The sequence below is a fragment of the Aquila chrysaetos genome, chromosome 16, assembly GCF_900496995.4.
Source record: "Aquila chrysaetos chrysaetos chromosome 16, bAquChr1.4, whole genome shotgun sequence".
Taxonomy (NCBI): Eukaryota; Metazoa; Chordata; class Aves; order Accipitriformes; family Accipitridae; genus Aquila; species Aquila chrysaetos.
In genome coordinates this window covers 25,776,518-25,789,343 of record NC_044019.1, presented here as the reverse complement: position 1 = coordinate 25,789,343, position 12,826 = coordinate 25,776,518, and the positions used below count along the sequence as shown (strand labels likewise).

General features: G+C 41.1%; 1 protein-coding gene across 10 annotated transcripts in view; it reads left to right on the top strand.

Moving 5' to 3' along the window:
- Positions 1 to 12,826, top strand: part of NAV2 (neuron navigator 2) — a 431,305-nt gene that overhangs the window by 321,688 nt on the left and 96,791 nt on the right. For all 10 annotated transcript variants that reach the window (XM_030038642.1, XM_030038644.1, XM_030038641.1 and 7 more), the window contains 2 exons: positions 3,378 to 3,486; positions 5,448 to 5,837. In XM_030038642.1, the coding sequence (XP_029894502.1) occupies positions 3,378 to 3,486; positions 5,448 to 5,837 (499 nt within the window). The remainder of the gene's footprint in view (positions 1 to 3,377; positions 3,487 to 5,447; positions 5,838 to 12,826) is intronic.

Genomic DNA, 12,826 nt, shown 5'->3' with positions numbered 1-12,826 from the left:
GCCAGGTGTCAATAATCTGAATACTAGATGCTCAAGTTCTGCGCAACGGCGTGCCCCCCCAATTTCTTGAAATCGTTAGGAGTGCTGGGTACTTAATGTTTTTCTAGGAGATGTGCAGCATCTTTTAGGATTAAGCTATTGTAAGGATCCTAAGTGTTCCCAAGCGTTTGATATTTATTTTTTACTTCTTAAAAGTTTGCTTCAGAGCTTACAGAAGAGATTAAGTTATTTTCCATGGTGTTTTGGTTCATTTATAGGTTTGGAGGAAGCTCCGTATTCACTCATGTGAATCTGATCAATTTGAGAAGTGATCTTTGCAGCAATAGGAGACCAAAATCCAACTACAGTTTACTATGTCCAGCACGCAGAAGCTGAAACTGATTGTAATCAGAATACTAGCAGTCTATATTAGAAAGGACTTTATATGTTTATCTAGAATTCCTGCTACTGTAAGAAGTGTATGATAATTAGCAATAATTTTTAAGCTTATCAATATAACAAAGCAATTTTTAGCAACCATATTGTACTAAAGATCTAAACTGTGTTTTTAAAGTCACAGTCAAGTCTCTTCCTATTCCAATTTCAGCAACGTCTGTGACTTTGCTTACTGCATGCTGTTGCAGTATATCTCGTCAGTAGAATACCTCAGGTTTTTTTCATCTACTTAGTCTTGGTGTCTTGCAGCTTAATGCGAGTTTCGAAACTGATAGTCCTGCTTGGAAAAATCATGTGGCTAAAAGTTACACAATTGGATTAATTTCATACCGCATTACAAATTCTGTCAATGCTGCGTTTATACCTGTGTGCACGTGTATTGATGGCAAAGGCAAGAGGCAGAGTCATTGGGTAGGAAAAGGGCTGCAGGAATGCATAAATGAGCGTATCTGTGTGTATGGTCTATGTATAGGTGGATTAAATATTTAAAAGGCAAATAAATGGCACGAGGGATAAAATCCTTGAGAACGTTTTTGGGTTCATATTTAAATATGAGAGCCAGTTCGAAGTAAGAAACGCAGAGTGTCCAGCTGCTTAAACTTTTTCAGTATTACCTCTTAATCGTCGTATTGCCTAGCCTGGATGTATTTCAGCCTGTAAACTGAGAAGTGTTCATAGATCACAAAAGGTCTTTAGTCTTTAATGACAGATGTTATGTAAATACAAACCATTATTCCAGTAGAATATGTAAGTTTGAGGATCCAAAAATGGAAGACAGCTGACGGCCTCAAACAATGGAGATGCAAAACCCAGCTGTGTGCAGCCAAACCCCTCAGGCAGCAGCAGTCCATAAAGTGGTCTTAGGGGAAAAGGAGCAAACAAAACAAAATGGTCCCTCAACCCACATAAATGAGAAGAAATAAGGGACAGATTTCTTCCCTCCCTACATAGCAGGTATCGATGCTTTTAATTGAAAAACACATATAAAACAAAAGAGCGCACAGGTAGAGAAAACTGGAAGCTGAATAGTTTAATGATACTACCTGTTCATGAAGAGCTAAGTGATTTAATAATTAAGTTCTAGTGGCACTATGCAATGTCTGTCTTTTAAGTATGCTTATAATTTAAGCAATTGAATGTCATCCAAGTGAAAATTTGGTATCAATTTAGGCATAAGAGTGATCTCAACAGAAATTGGTCTAGCTTGTCTCATGTATGTTTTCTTAAGAAGTTACCTACCGTTTGCCTCGGTACCTGTGAGACAAATGATCTGTAAAAGAGCACTGCGACCTTTGTTAGGCTAAAGGTCTATAAATATTTTATGTTCTTTACTGCAAACATTTGTAGATCCACGAGTGTAGAAAATGTTTTCTGTCCCAGAGACCCGTTGGCTAAAGGAATTAGCCTTGTTAGGCGGCTATTTCCAGTCCAGCCAGATCATAACTGTTTGACCGTTTGGCCGAAGTGAATTGTATCTCGGGGAGATTATTTCCCAGGGAGTAGAGACCCATTAATAAAAAATTGCTAACATGGACACTACCTTAGCCATTGTTGTTTGTCTCAGAAGGGCTAATGATTGTATAAACATTAATTACTATCTTCCCCTCCCTAGATAGTTCCCCCGTAGTCGGGGCCCCAGCACTTTGGCCAGTAGTTTGTGCTACTGCTGCTTTGCAGGCAAGAGTATGTGGCTTGGGTTTTCTGTGCCACCAACCTGGCATCTTTCAGAAACGTGAAGTTTGAAGCAAAGAATGTGGAAAGTTCCAACAACAGCTTATTTATCTGGTCCTTAACGCTTCTGATTTGCGTAATATATAGATAGCCATTTAAACTAGCAGTCATATGGATGAACAGTATCCTGCCAGCTTGAGAATGCATTACCTGCGCAGAGGAGGCAGATACAAAATTTGAAAAGTTTTAAATTTGCTGTAGTATTTCCTTTTGTCATGAGTTGTAAACCCTTTAGAATGAAATCGTTTCCTTCTGTGCCCAACAGAAGCTTTGTGATGGCTTTTTGGAGGTTTTCTGTTTCAGCATTCAGCTTACAAAGAATATGTTGGCCCTACTAGAAATTCACTCCTCTTCAACCTCGTAGAAGGTTTAATCATATAAAGCTCAGCTGAGTTAGCAACCAAAGCATTTCTTAATGGACAGCTGAAGGCAAGTACATAAATTATGCTGAGGTGCTAATTAAATTATTTCTTTTTAGAAAATAAATTATGCTGAGGCACTGGGAGGACTTTTTTTATCTATATAAACTCTACTTTTAGAGTTAAAGAACAGGACATAAATGTGTTCCAGAACAGAGTACTTAAAGAACAGGATTTCGAAATGCCAGGGAAACTAAAGGTCATCCCCCAACTTCGTGTCACGTAGCACATTTAAGTAACGGTAACTGTGTTGTGATGTTGACAAGCAAAAACTTCTGCTATTTTACCTAAAATATCACTCAGCATGGAGCACCCAGTCAACACAATTTAGTTTATTGGAAAGCTGCTGTTGTCGAATGAGATCTATTTAAAATGGTAAAAAGAAGATCTAGTGAAAATACAGCGTTGGAGAAATTGGCTGTGTCGGGTTGATGTTAATTGTGTCGATATATGAGATGGAAAGGGTGGTATTGATGGAGTGTGTCTTCTAATGAGGTTGAAAGTTAACCAGAATTTAAATTGGGTCATATAGGGAAATGACAATACAGAAACATCTGGTGCAAAGGCAGTCTGTGAAATAAAGTTAACAGTGCAGAGCTCGTTCTCAGTCCGGCTGCGGCAACGGCAAGTGCCTGCCATAGGGGAATGGTATCTCCGTCGTAATCAGTTTAGAGTGTTAAATAACAGAAAGTCAGGAAAAAAATGCGTTTGAGTCAGATTCAGGCAGAGGTAACAGCTCAGTTCTGTGCTGTTTCCCGCCTTATCCTTTCTCATGGTTGATTTTCCCTGTAGGAGAGGATCCAGAAACTCGGCGGTTACGAACTGTGAAAAACATTGCCGATCTTCGACAGAACTTGGAGGAAACGATGTCCAGTTTACGGGGAACCCAGGTCACTCACAGGTAATGGCATGACTTTGTTTATGAGAAAATGGAAATCATGGTGCTCTTACTTTACATCTCTCAGATCTGGCTGGGTTGCATCCTTGAAAAATGGCTAACGCTGACAGTGGAAGATACTGATCCTGTACTTTTTGTCTTTAAAGCACAGATTCTGAATAACGTTCAGTGTTTATCGAGCTGTGGGATGAGTAATTGGTGGTGGCAGGTTGTATATAGAATCAAAGGTGGAGAATAATCAGTGCTTGTTAAATGTGTTAGGTGATGTTTGAATATAGGTTACGGTTTAAAACGTTTCTTCATCTTACTCTTGAACAACTTCAGTGCATTACACCCCTCTCCCCTATGTGTAACATTTTGTTTAAATGAGCAGGTGAACTATGCCTGACCCACTTTATCAAGTGCATAACTTGAATTCCTGACCAATCTTTGGACAAACAAATTTTTCTAATAGTATTAGTCATCCATGTATATAACTGCTTTTTCTTTGTAAAGCAGCATTTGGAAATCTTCAGTATTTAAAATATGCTCTAAATAAACAAAGGCTGTTATTACATTTAAACATTCTGTGACTCAGACCTTTTCAGCGTTGAACGGGAGGCTGGAGAGAATAAGCTGTTTGGCCCCTAATGAGGTCGGGGTCCTACTTAGAGCTCAGTGCTTTACAGACTTCAGCCCTAAATGAGTTCATTGAGGGAACACTTTGTGTTTTGGCTTTGTATCTAAACTGAGACAGAGCTTGCAAAGATGAACTCCCCATGCTCTTTTTCTTTCCAAATTTCAGTTAATGTGACAGCTCATTATGATTTGATTACTATAACCAGAGGATACAAAGGTTTTTGCAGCGTATATATAACATTATATTGCAAATAGTACAATGCTGCTTATTTTAACAAATATCCACAATAAAAAAAAAAAAAAACAAAACACTAAGTCAGTTGAGCAGGAAAGGAAAAGAGGAGCTCATGTGGGTAAGAGGAGTTGCAGCTATGGATTAGCTGCAAATAAATTAGCCGCAACTAAGCTGCGAGTGTTCAGGGTGTAGTCTTGCAATCGATGCGCATCACCTGAAATCTCATGGTGTAGCAGTCCCATTTTTAAGGTTCCATATAGCAGTCGACATTTAATCAAATGCATTTATTTTTTTTAAGCACATTGGAAACTACTTTTAACACCAATGTCACTGCCGAGATAAGCGGTCGCAGCGTTCTCAGACCATATGCAGACCGTACTAGCGTTACCGTTGGAAGGGATGCAACGTATTCACACATTCAGTCGCGGGAAATGGAAGCTTTCATACAGCTGATGCTTCTCAAAAACTGTGTTTCGAGGCTGTGACCTAAAATGCTTTTGTAACAAGAGCTCTGTATAAATAATATTTTGAAAAAAATCTTCAATTCGTGAATATACAAAATATATTTTGAAAAACAAATTTGTTTTGCCTTTCTTCTTATTTTTTCATTTAATCCTTTCCTCAGTGTAGAAATAGCTACCACCTTGGTGCTGGACACATCTCCAGAGCATTAGCACTTTTCATGAATGCAGCCAAAAAAGAAAATGCATCAGAAAAATGGTACTTCAGCTGGTTTTCCTTTAGTCAGCTTAATATCCCACTCCCTTGCCTGGAGTGGCAAAACCATGCTATAATAGAGTTATATATGACTGAAGATGGAAATGTTATGCTTTGATACTGTGGATAATCCATTAAAAAGTTTCTGCTTAAGTCTTCTCACATATATGTTGAACGCTTGGCCTGGGTGCAAGAGTATCGTTATTTAAGAACAGTGTTGGAGGAATGGACCTCACTCTCTCAAGGCATTGTAGCAGGTCAATTCTGTTAACGCTGTTACTTACAGTGTGTAACTTGGTGAGTGTTCAGGGTGTAGGGTCTTGCAATCACCTGAAATCTCACGGCGCTCCCTATAGCAGCCCACGCTTAATCAAACGCACTTCTTTTTTTGAAGCACATTGGAAACTACGTTTGACACCAACGTCACTACCGAGATAAGCGGCCGCAGCATCCTCAGCTTGACGGGACGCCCGACCCCCTTATCGTGGAGACTGGGGCAGTCCAGCCCTCGCCTGCAGGCAGGCGACGCTCCGTCAATGGGGAACGGGTATCCTCCGCGAGGGAACGCCAGCCGCTTCATCAACGCGGAGGCAGGACGTTACATGTATTCGGCACCTTTGCGGAGGCAGCTAGCGTCTCGCGGTAGCAGCGTCTGCCACGTGGACATCTCGGACAAGGGAAGTGATGAAATCGATCTGGAAGGCATCGCCATGGATGCCACTGGCTATATGAGCGATGGGGATGTGCTGGGCAAGAACATCAGAGCGGATGACATCACGAGCGGGTGAGTGTCTTTTCTTCTTAAATACTGTACTTCATGTGATTCGTCGGTTGTACTTAATGATGCTGTATTCCCGTGATTATTTTGGAGAAAGACAAAAAACCCAAAGATATTCTGCTGGTTTTAATGAGCATTTGGAGGGGACAGGTCGTTATCACAGTTAATTTAGTCGGTGGGATTCAAGCACGTGATTTAAGTTTTAAGTGCATGTTAAGAAAATATTCCTATGTATGAACACACCCTTGCACTTGATTAAATGTTTTCCTGAGTCAGGGTTCATTGTGGTCGAGTCAAACACATGCTGCAACTTTCATTTATGCCCACAAGATGGAGAAAGTGAGGCGTTTTCTGTACTTTTACTAAAGCCTTTTGCTGTCTGAACTTTTAGGGACAGTTCATGGGAAGGAAATGAGTGTACATCGCTGCGCAGGGTAAAATAGTTGTACAGGCAAAATAAAGTCTAAAGAACAAGTTAGTGTGCAGAAATATGAACTGATAGACAATTATTAACAAGGTTTTCCATCAATGTTTTGCCTCTGCCTTGATTGGAAAAAGCATTTGTTCTTTGCTCCAAAGTCAGTGTTCAATTCAATATGTCTCTTTTCAATTCCTTCTAGAAAGTACAGTCATTTTTTTTCTTAGCTCAAGTACATCAGCGTTAGATTGATGTTAAAACTGATCTTTGAGATGTAAGTGGCATATTTATTTTTGTGGCAGCCTTTTCCCTGTCAGGCTGTGTTACATCCTTTGCTTTTCTGTAATTTTTTTATAAGTGACATTTCTTGTAGCATTGGCTTATTTGGAAGATTTAGTGTCTCTTACTGAAATAGAAAGCTTGGAATCCAGCTGCTGCTTTTTCACTAACTTAACCAGTTAAGTTACGCAGCCTGGAAATGTCCATTAATTCTGTCTGCTGTGAATATTTGGATGTTTTCACACTGTCTTTTTTGTAAAGCCAGACACTTTATTTTTTAATTCTTTGTTAGGGAAGCATATAGTAAAGAAGCTGATGCAAAAGCCAGTATAAAATTCGATTTCAGATAAAGCACCAGTAACTGTTGCTGCATTAATAATGCATATCATATCACTAAAGCGCCTTGTGTTTTCCTCAAATAAATCAACTTACACTTGAGTTTTGCAGTGTTTGTTGTAGTAACAGTTATTGCTTTTCCTCTGGACTATGACTTTTATTCAGACTCGTGGCTGTAATTTTCATCTAGAGTTGAGGAAAATAAATTCTGAGTAGAACCATGGTTTTTATAAAACACCTGGAGTATGAGATGAGAAGCATCGCTGGCAAAATTGTGTCGGTTCAGGCTTCTGCTGCTCATATCCTAGAGGAGCCCCAGTCTTTGCAGATCTTTACTTAGTGAATAAAGTTCAGATTCCAGGCTGAGGAAAAGGAAAGAGTAAGAAAGCTGTTGAGTTTTTGAATGGTATTTCCAGAGAAATCTGTGCCTTCACTCATCTCTGTGTATCTTTTCCTTTTCTGTGTCTATCTGGTCATCCTGTAGGGTAAAAAATGGAAGTCTCCATAGTCTGAAAATACAAAAGTGGTCTTTGGATTCTGGGTCTAAGGGACTAATAATGTAATAAAATGTTTTTGCCCGTTGGTACCTCTGTCAACAAAGCAGTGAGTTATGTACCAAGAATGGTGAACGTAACATTTAGCAGAAGAGTCATACGCTCCACAATGCCTCACTCCTAGTCTTGGGTGTTAGAACATCTTTAACTGAGCACCTGACTGTTATTTCCTGCTAGTTTTTAAAGGAGGGAGGTAACTTTCAGTTTTTTTACTTATATAACCAGTCACAGATTGAGGAATGAGATCTCAATTTAAAGTTCTTAGGACAAGAAGAATTATGCGTACAAATATCTTTTTCTTCTCCGCATCTTTTGCCTTTAGCTACAGAAGCCTATTTTGCTAAGTGATGCGAGTCGGTTTATTGATTTATATAGCACTGTGTAGTCATTGGCGAAGTTGGAAGGGCAGAATGTGTACTGTAGGTCAATCCATCGTCAGAAAGATCCAGCTCCGTTTCCAGGTTGCGGGCAGGGTTTGGAGGTTGGGCCGTTTGGAGGTCTTCTCGTTGCTGCATCGGTGGGCGTTTGGAGGGAGCGTTCCTGGAAGCAGCCCCACAATGTTGGGGTTACATAGTCTGTGGAGACAAATCGTGCATGTGGATTCCCCGAGAAGGGAGTATTGCAGTATCGAATTGCAATAACAGCATTGGATATAATGAAGAGAGAGAAAAAAAATGAGGGTGTTACCTTTGGTGAATCTCACTGACACCTAATAATGCTGGATTACCATCTCCAGTATCAACAGATGTTTTGGTAGCCTGTTTCATAAGTTATTGTCCCCGATGTCGGTTTATTCCCAATGATAAAAAAAATAGGATAGCATTGTGTCTTTGTGGGAGAGGAATAAAACACCGCTTAGAAATCGGAGAGGTTGCTCGTAAAGAAAGCATCCGTGTGACTTGCTGCAGAACAGCTCTCTGAGAGCAATGTTAGGGCGAACAGGCCTGATGTCTCCAGAAGCTGAGTTACAGTATGTGGAAAGCAGCACAAGAGGGCATTTATAGCATGAATAGCTCTTTATTAGCTGGTATGTGTTTCACACTGTCATTTTTCAGAATTGCTACAATCCTGCAGTCTGAAAACCTTGGATCTGTGTTTTCATTGGCAAACTGATAGGGAAGGAAGCCAAAATATTTGTTACAGCCAAAATAAATCCAATAGCCAAGATAAACTATTTTAGCCCTGTGATCCTGATGCTTTCTCTGAAATGTATTGGGTCATGGGAAGTTTCGTTTGGCCTTCTTTAGTAAGTCTGTTCAAGCAGAGCTCTGGCAGACACCAGGATTGCTTTCATAGGGTTAGAAGGAGTATCTTTTCCAAACGGGCAGAAAATATCTCTTAAACTAAGGAAGTCTCCGGGGGAGGATCAAAGGTAAGAAGTTGTCTTATTGTGGGAGCTACAACATCAACCGAACGACGAAGCAGCAGGACTAGGATTTGTGTGAGGTGGGGACCCTCGCACCCAACCCAACCACCTCCCGGGGCGGCTGGCTGAGCTTCAGAGCCTCCTCAGAAAGTGACACCTCAAAGCCCAGAATTGTCTCACCCATCCACCCCAAAGATTGTCCCAGGTGGGGACGTTAACTCTCATGGCTTTTTTGGGTTTGGTCGGAAGGTTTTGTCCACTTCAGTCTCCTTCTAGCTACTAGCGTACACATTCCTAAATTTCCTTTTTATCTGTCCTTGGAATGGAGCGCCAGAGCTGTTGGTCAGAAAGGCCTCTTAAAATTCTTTTCTTTTAATTTAATTAATCCTCTGCCCCTGTTTTCATTACCCTAGTGCTTCGGCTTTCTATGCAGAATTAACAGCGTGGATATACCGATTAGTGCTGGTCACAAATTTTCTCAGGAAACAGCTTTGGGTCCACAAACACAGCTTGTCAAAACAATTCTTTGCAGAAGCATGACTTTTTCCAGCTAAGTTCCAACAAAATGTAGATTTGATGATTTGACAGCTCAGCCGCCCTAGAGCCTGAACTTCGTGGCAGGGCAGATGCGAGTGGCCCCATGCGTGGACCATGGTGTGCTGCATGCCAGGCTGGGCTTTGGGGCATGCCCAGCTCGTTCTTTTGAGAGTATCTCATTAAGAGAAGTTACCTAGTGACTCTCTCGTACCTCAATTAGCCAGCCTAGCAGTGAACTGCTCCCTCAGCTATTAGATGAGGACAGAAGGACTCAGCCTACATACAATGTTCAGGGGCCCTGTGCTAAAATTCCCCTTGGAGCGACCTCCCATGGGTGCAGCGGCTGTTGTGGGGCGGGGGGAGACTTTTTACCGTTTTATTAACCTCCCCATTTATTTGATGCTTTGGGGCCGATATATTCCTGTTCCAGATCTCTGTTTTCACAACGTCTTAATGTATCTGTGTGCGCGATGCTCGTGGGATTATGGTTCCTGCTTGTTTATTCAAGCCTTTGTGCTCCCCAGGGATCTTTCTACGAGCAGGTGAATTGGGAACACGGATGAAAGGATGCGAAAAGGGAGAGCAGGCCACCCTGGGCTGGGGAATCAGGCTTAGGCTTTACGCTCTGCTTCTGCTCAGGTCGATCAAACCCACACAAAAGCGTTGTGCCCTAGGTAGAAATCATCTGTGTGGTGCGGAGGCCTGTCTACCCTTGAGTAACATGGACCAAAACCGTCAGTGAAATAGAGTTCTCTTGTAGGCTGAAATCTAGGAGTTATATCTGTTTGGAGGCAGAGAAGAGTTCGATATGAAGAGCTGAAACTGAGGACTGATTTCACTGAATGTTGAAGTGTCATCGATATTTGTAAGATTCTTGCGGCTCAGTTGCTTGATTTTGTTCTATTTATCAGACAGTGACGCATCTTTTTCAGATGTCAGGCTCATACGTGGCATAACAGACCTTCACTTGGTCTGAGGTTTTAGAGAAAGAAAAGGAGGACTATGCAGTTTGCTGCTAATGAGAATTTGTTCTTGGTAACAGTAGTAAAGAGAAACCATTTCCTTCTAAGCTGTCGGCAACAGGAGTGGTTGCTGCTCCCCGTAACGCGTGGCTAGCTAGAAATCAAGAGTGGCTGAGCTGATCATGGTCTCAATGAGAACCTGTTCACCCTGTACATTGAGTCAATGGTGGCTATAGTCTTTTCCGACCTATTTTTTGCCATGGTGATTACCACTGTATTTTTTCTGTATGCTTTGAGTTACAGTGGGTTAGTCATTTTGCTGGACAGTGCTCTTTAAATGGTATGATCTGAGTGATAAGATTCCATCTAAATACAGTGGATGGGTAAAACTGCATTCCTTATATGGCTATAACACTTCAACATGACTAAGAATCATTTGGAGGTTTATTTTATTTATCTTCTCTGTTTGAGCAGAGTGTTTGTTTGAACTGCCTTCTGTCTTGCTAGGACTGCCTTCTTACATTTTGATCTTTTGAACGTTGCAGAATAGTAGCCATATACGGTAAATAGACAATTAACACAAATAACAAAGGGGTCAGGCAAGCAAACTCAAAATTTTGACTTTTACGAAAAGGTATTAGGAAACCTTAACCCGACTTCTTAGTAAACTATGTTGAAACTGGTTCAGAACTAGCTTTTGGATTTAAAGTCATAGATGTCCTGGTGCTGTGAGAATGGAAAGAAAAAATGATGGCAGTGTTTAAAATAAAACAATATTCTTATTCCAAGAACTGTACTTAAAGATCTTTACAGGAGACATGATTAGAATATTGCATAAGCATTTTCAATATTATTAATGTTGTATGTTATTTAAAATATTCTTAAATATTGCACCCAGTTCAGGAATAGTTCTGGTGTCAGCTCCATCAATAAAACAGTTTTTGATCATTTATCATAAATGAAAGCTCAGATAACATGCTCTCATAGAAGTTTTCTTGCAGTGTAGGATTCAGTATAGGAAGACATCGGAGGTCTATAAGTCATAACCTTAGAGGTCAGCTGGAATCAAGCTTTTTATTCAGTATACTGCTAAAAAGGGCCACATTGGGTCATATGTAATGTTTGTCAGTAAAACGAACTCACAAGTTGTGGTGTGTTGTAATTTTTTGCATACTTGTACGTACTATCAATGACTACCAAAATACCATTTAATAGCCATTATCCCACTCTGGGCTTGTTTCTGTAATAAACACCTCCACAGGGTTTGAACTGCTGTTTCAGTGCCAACAGGTTTTTGTAATTTGAGCAAAAGGACAGCCTCTGAAGGACAAAATATGGTCCTGCTCTGGGGCTAGCCAGTAGAGGGAGATGCAGTCATACACACTTTGTCGATGTGGATCATCTGCAGGGATGGAGTAGGCATGAGGGAGTCGAGAGTCTCCGTGGAGTAAATCTTCCTCCGCTGCTGACCTTGCTGAGAACCTGTGGAGAAGCAGCACTCCCTCGTTACTACTCCTTCGTCCCGTGTCGTTCCTCTCCCTAACAAAATTGAAGAGGACGACGCGAAACGGATCCCTTTTTCTATAGCTTATTTCTATGATTTTCATTGAAATAGATTCTGAGAAAGGATTTAGGCATTGAAATCGAACTTGGTATATGCAAAACCCTGTTGAACAGCAGCCCGATTCTGGTGGATCTTCAGCTTGCTCCAGCCTGGCCGCCCGTGCTTGGTGGGTGTGATCGTTGTCCTCCCTTAAGTAATCAGCTTCCACCCGTGTTTCACTGGGGTCCAGAGTGACATTTGCACACCTGAGAGGATTGACCTCTTGGGTGTTTTCCAGTCCTTTCTACCTCATTTCGACAGGTTACCATTTCTGGTCACCTCTCCCAGGATGGGTCATCCATTTTATGTTAGCGAATGACTGGATAAACTTCAGAAACCATCTGGGAATTGCAACCCCAGGGCTTAATCCTTCCTCCTTCCAAGTGCCGTAATGGCTGTGCTGTGATTTACTCCCCTTCATACTGGTGACCCTTCCAGTGTAGTGACCCATTTGGGTTTCACTGCCCACTGGCCCAGCTTCAGCAAGTTGGATGCCTGATGCCCTTTTCCACCCTCTGGAGAGCATTTAGTCTGGCTGTCAGACAAATTCTTCTGTGAGATGAGTAATGTGGATTTTAATCCTCTCAGACAGAGAAGGGAGCAATTTTTTTTTTTGTTAATTACCCTTTTGTGGTTTTGTACCTTTAATGTGGGTATGCTGGACATAGATTGGGGCTAGAGAGGCTTTGCCATAGACCCCAGACTTACCATCTGCTATGGCCTGACTCCTGCGTACAGGCAATGCTCGCAGCTCGGAGCCAAGGCCTCTAAATCACACAATTTAGGATTAACTTGATGGTCTCACCAGATTAATTCTGAGCAGGTTTAGTTCAAAGATATAATTTGGGAAAAGTGTGGGAAATGTCAATAAATATAGTTAAGTGGAATTGCGTCTTAAAAATAATTAAGCTTTTACTGGTCGTTTGGTTACAAGGGGAAA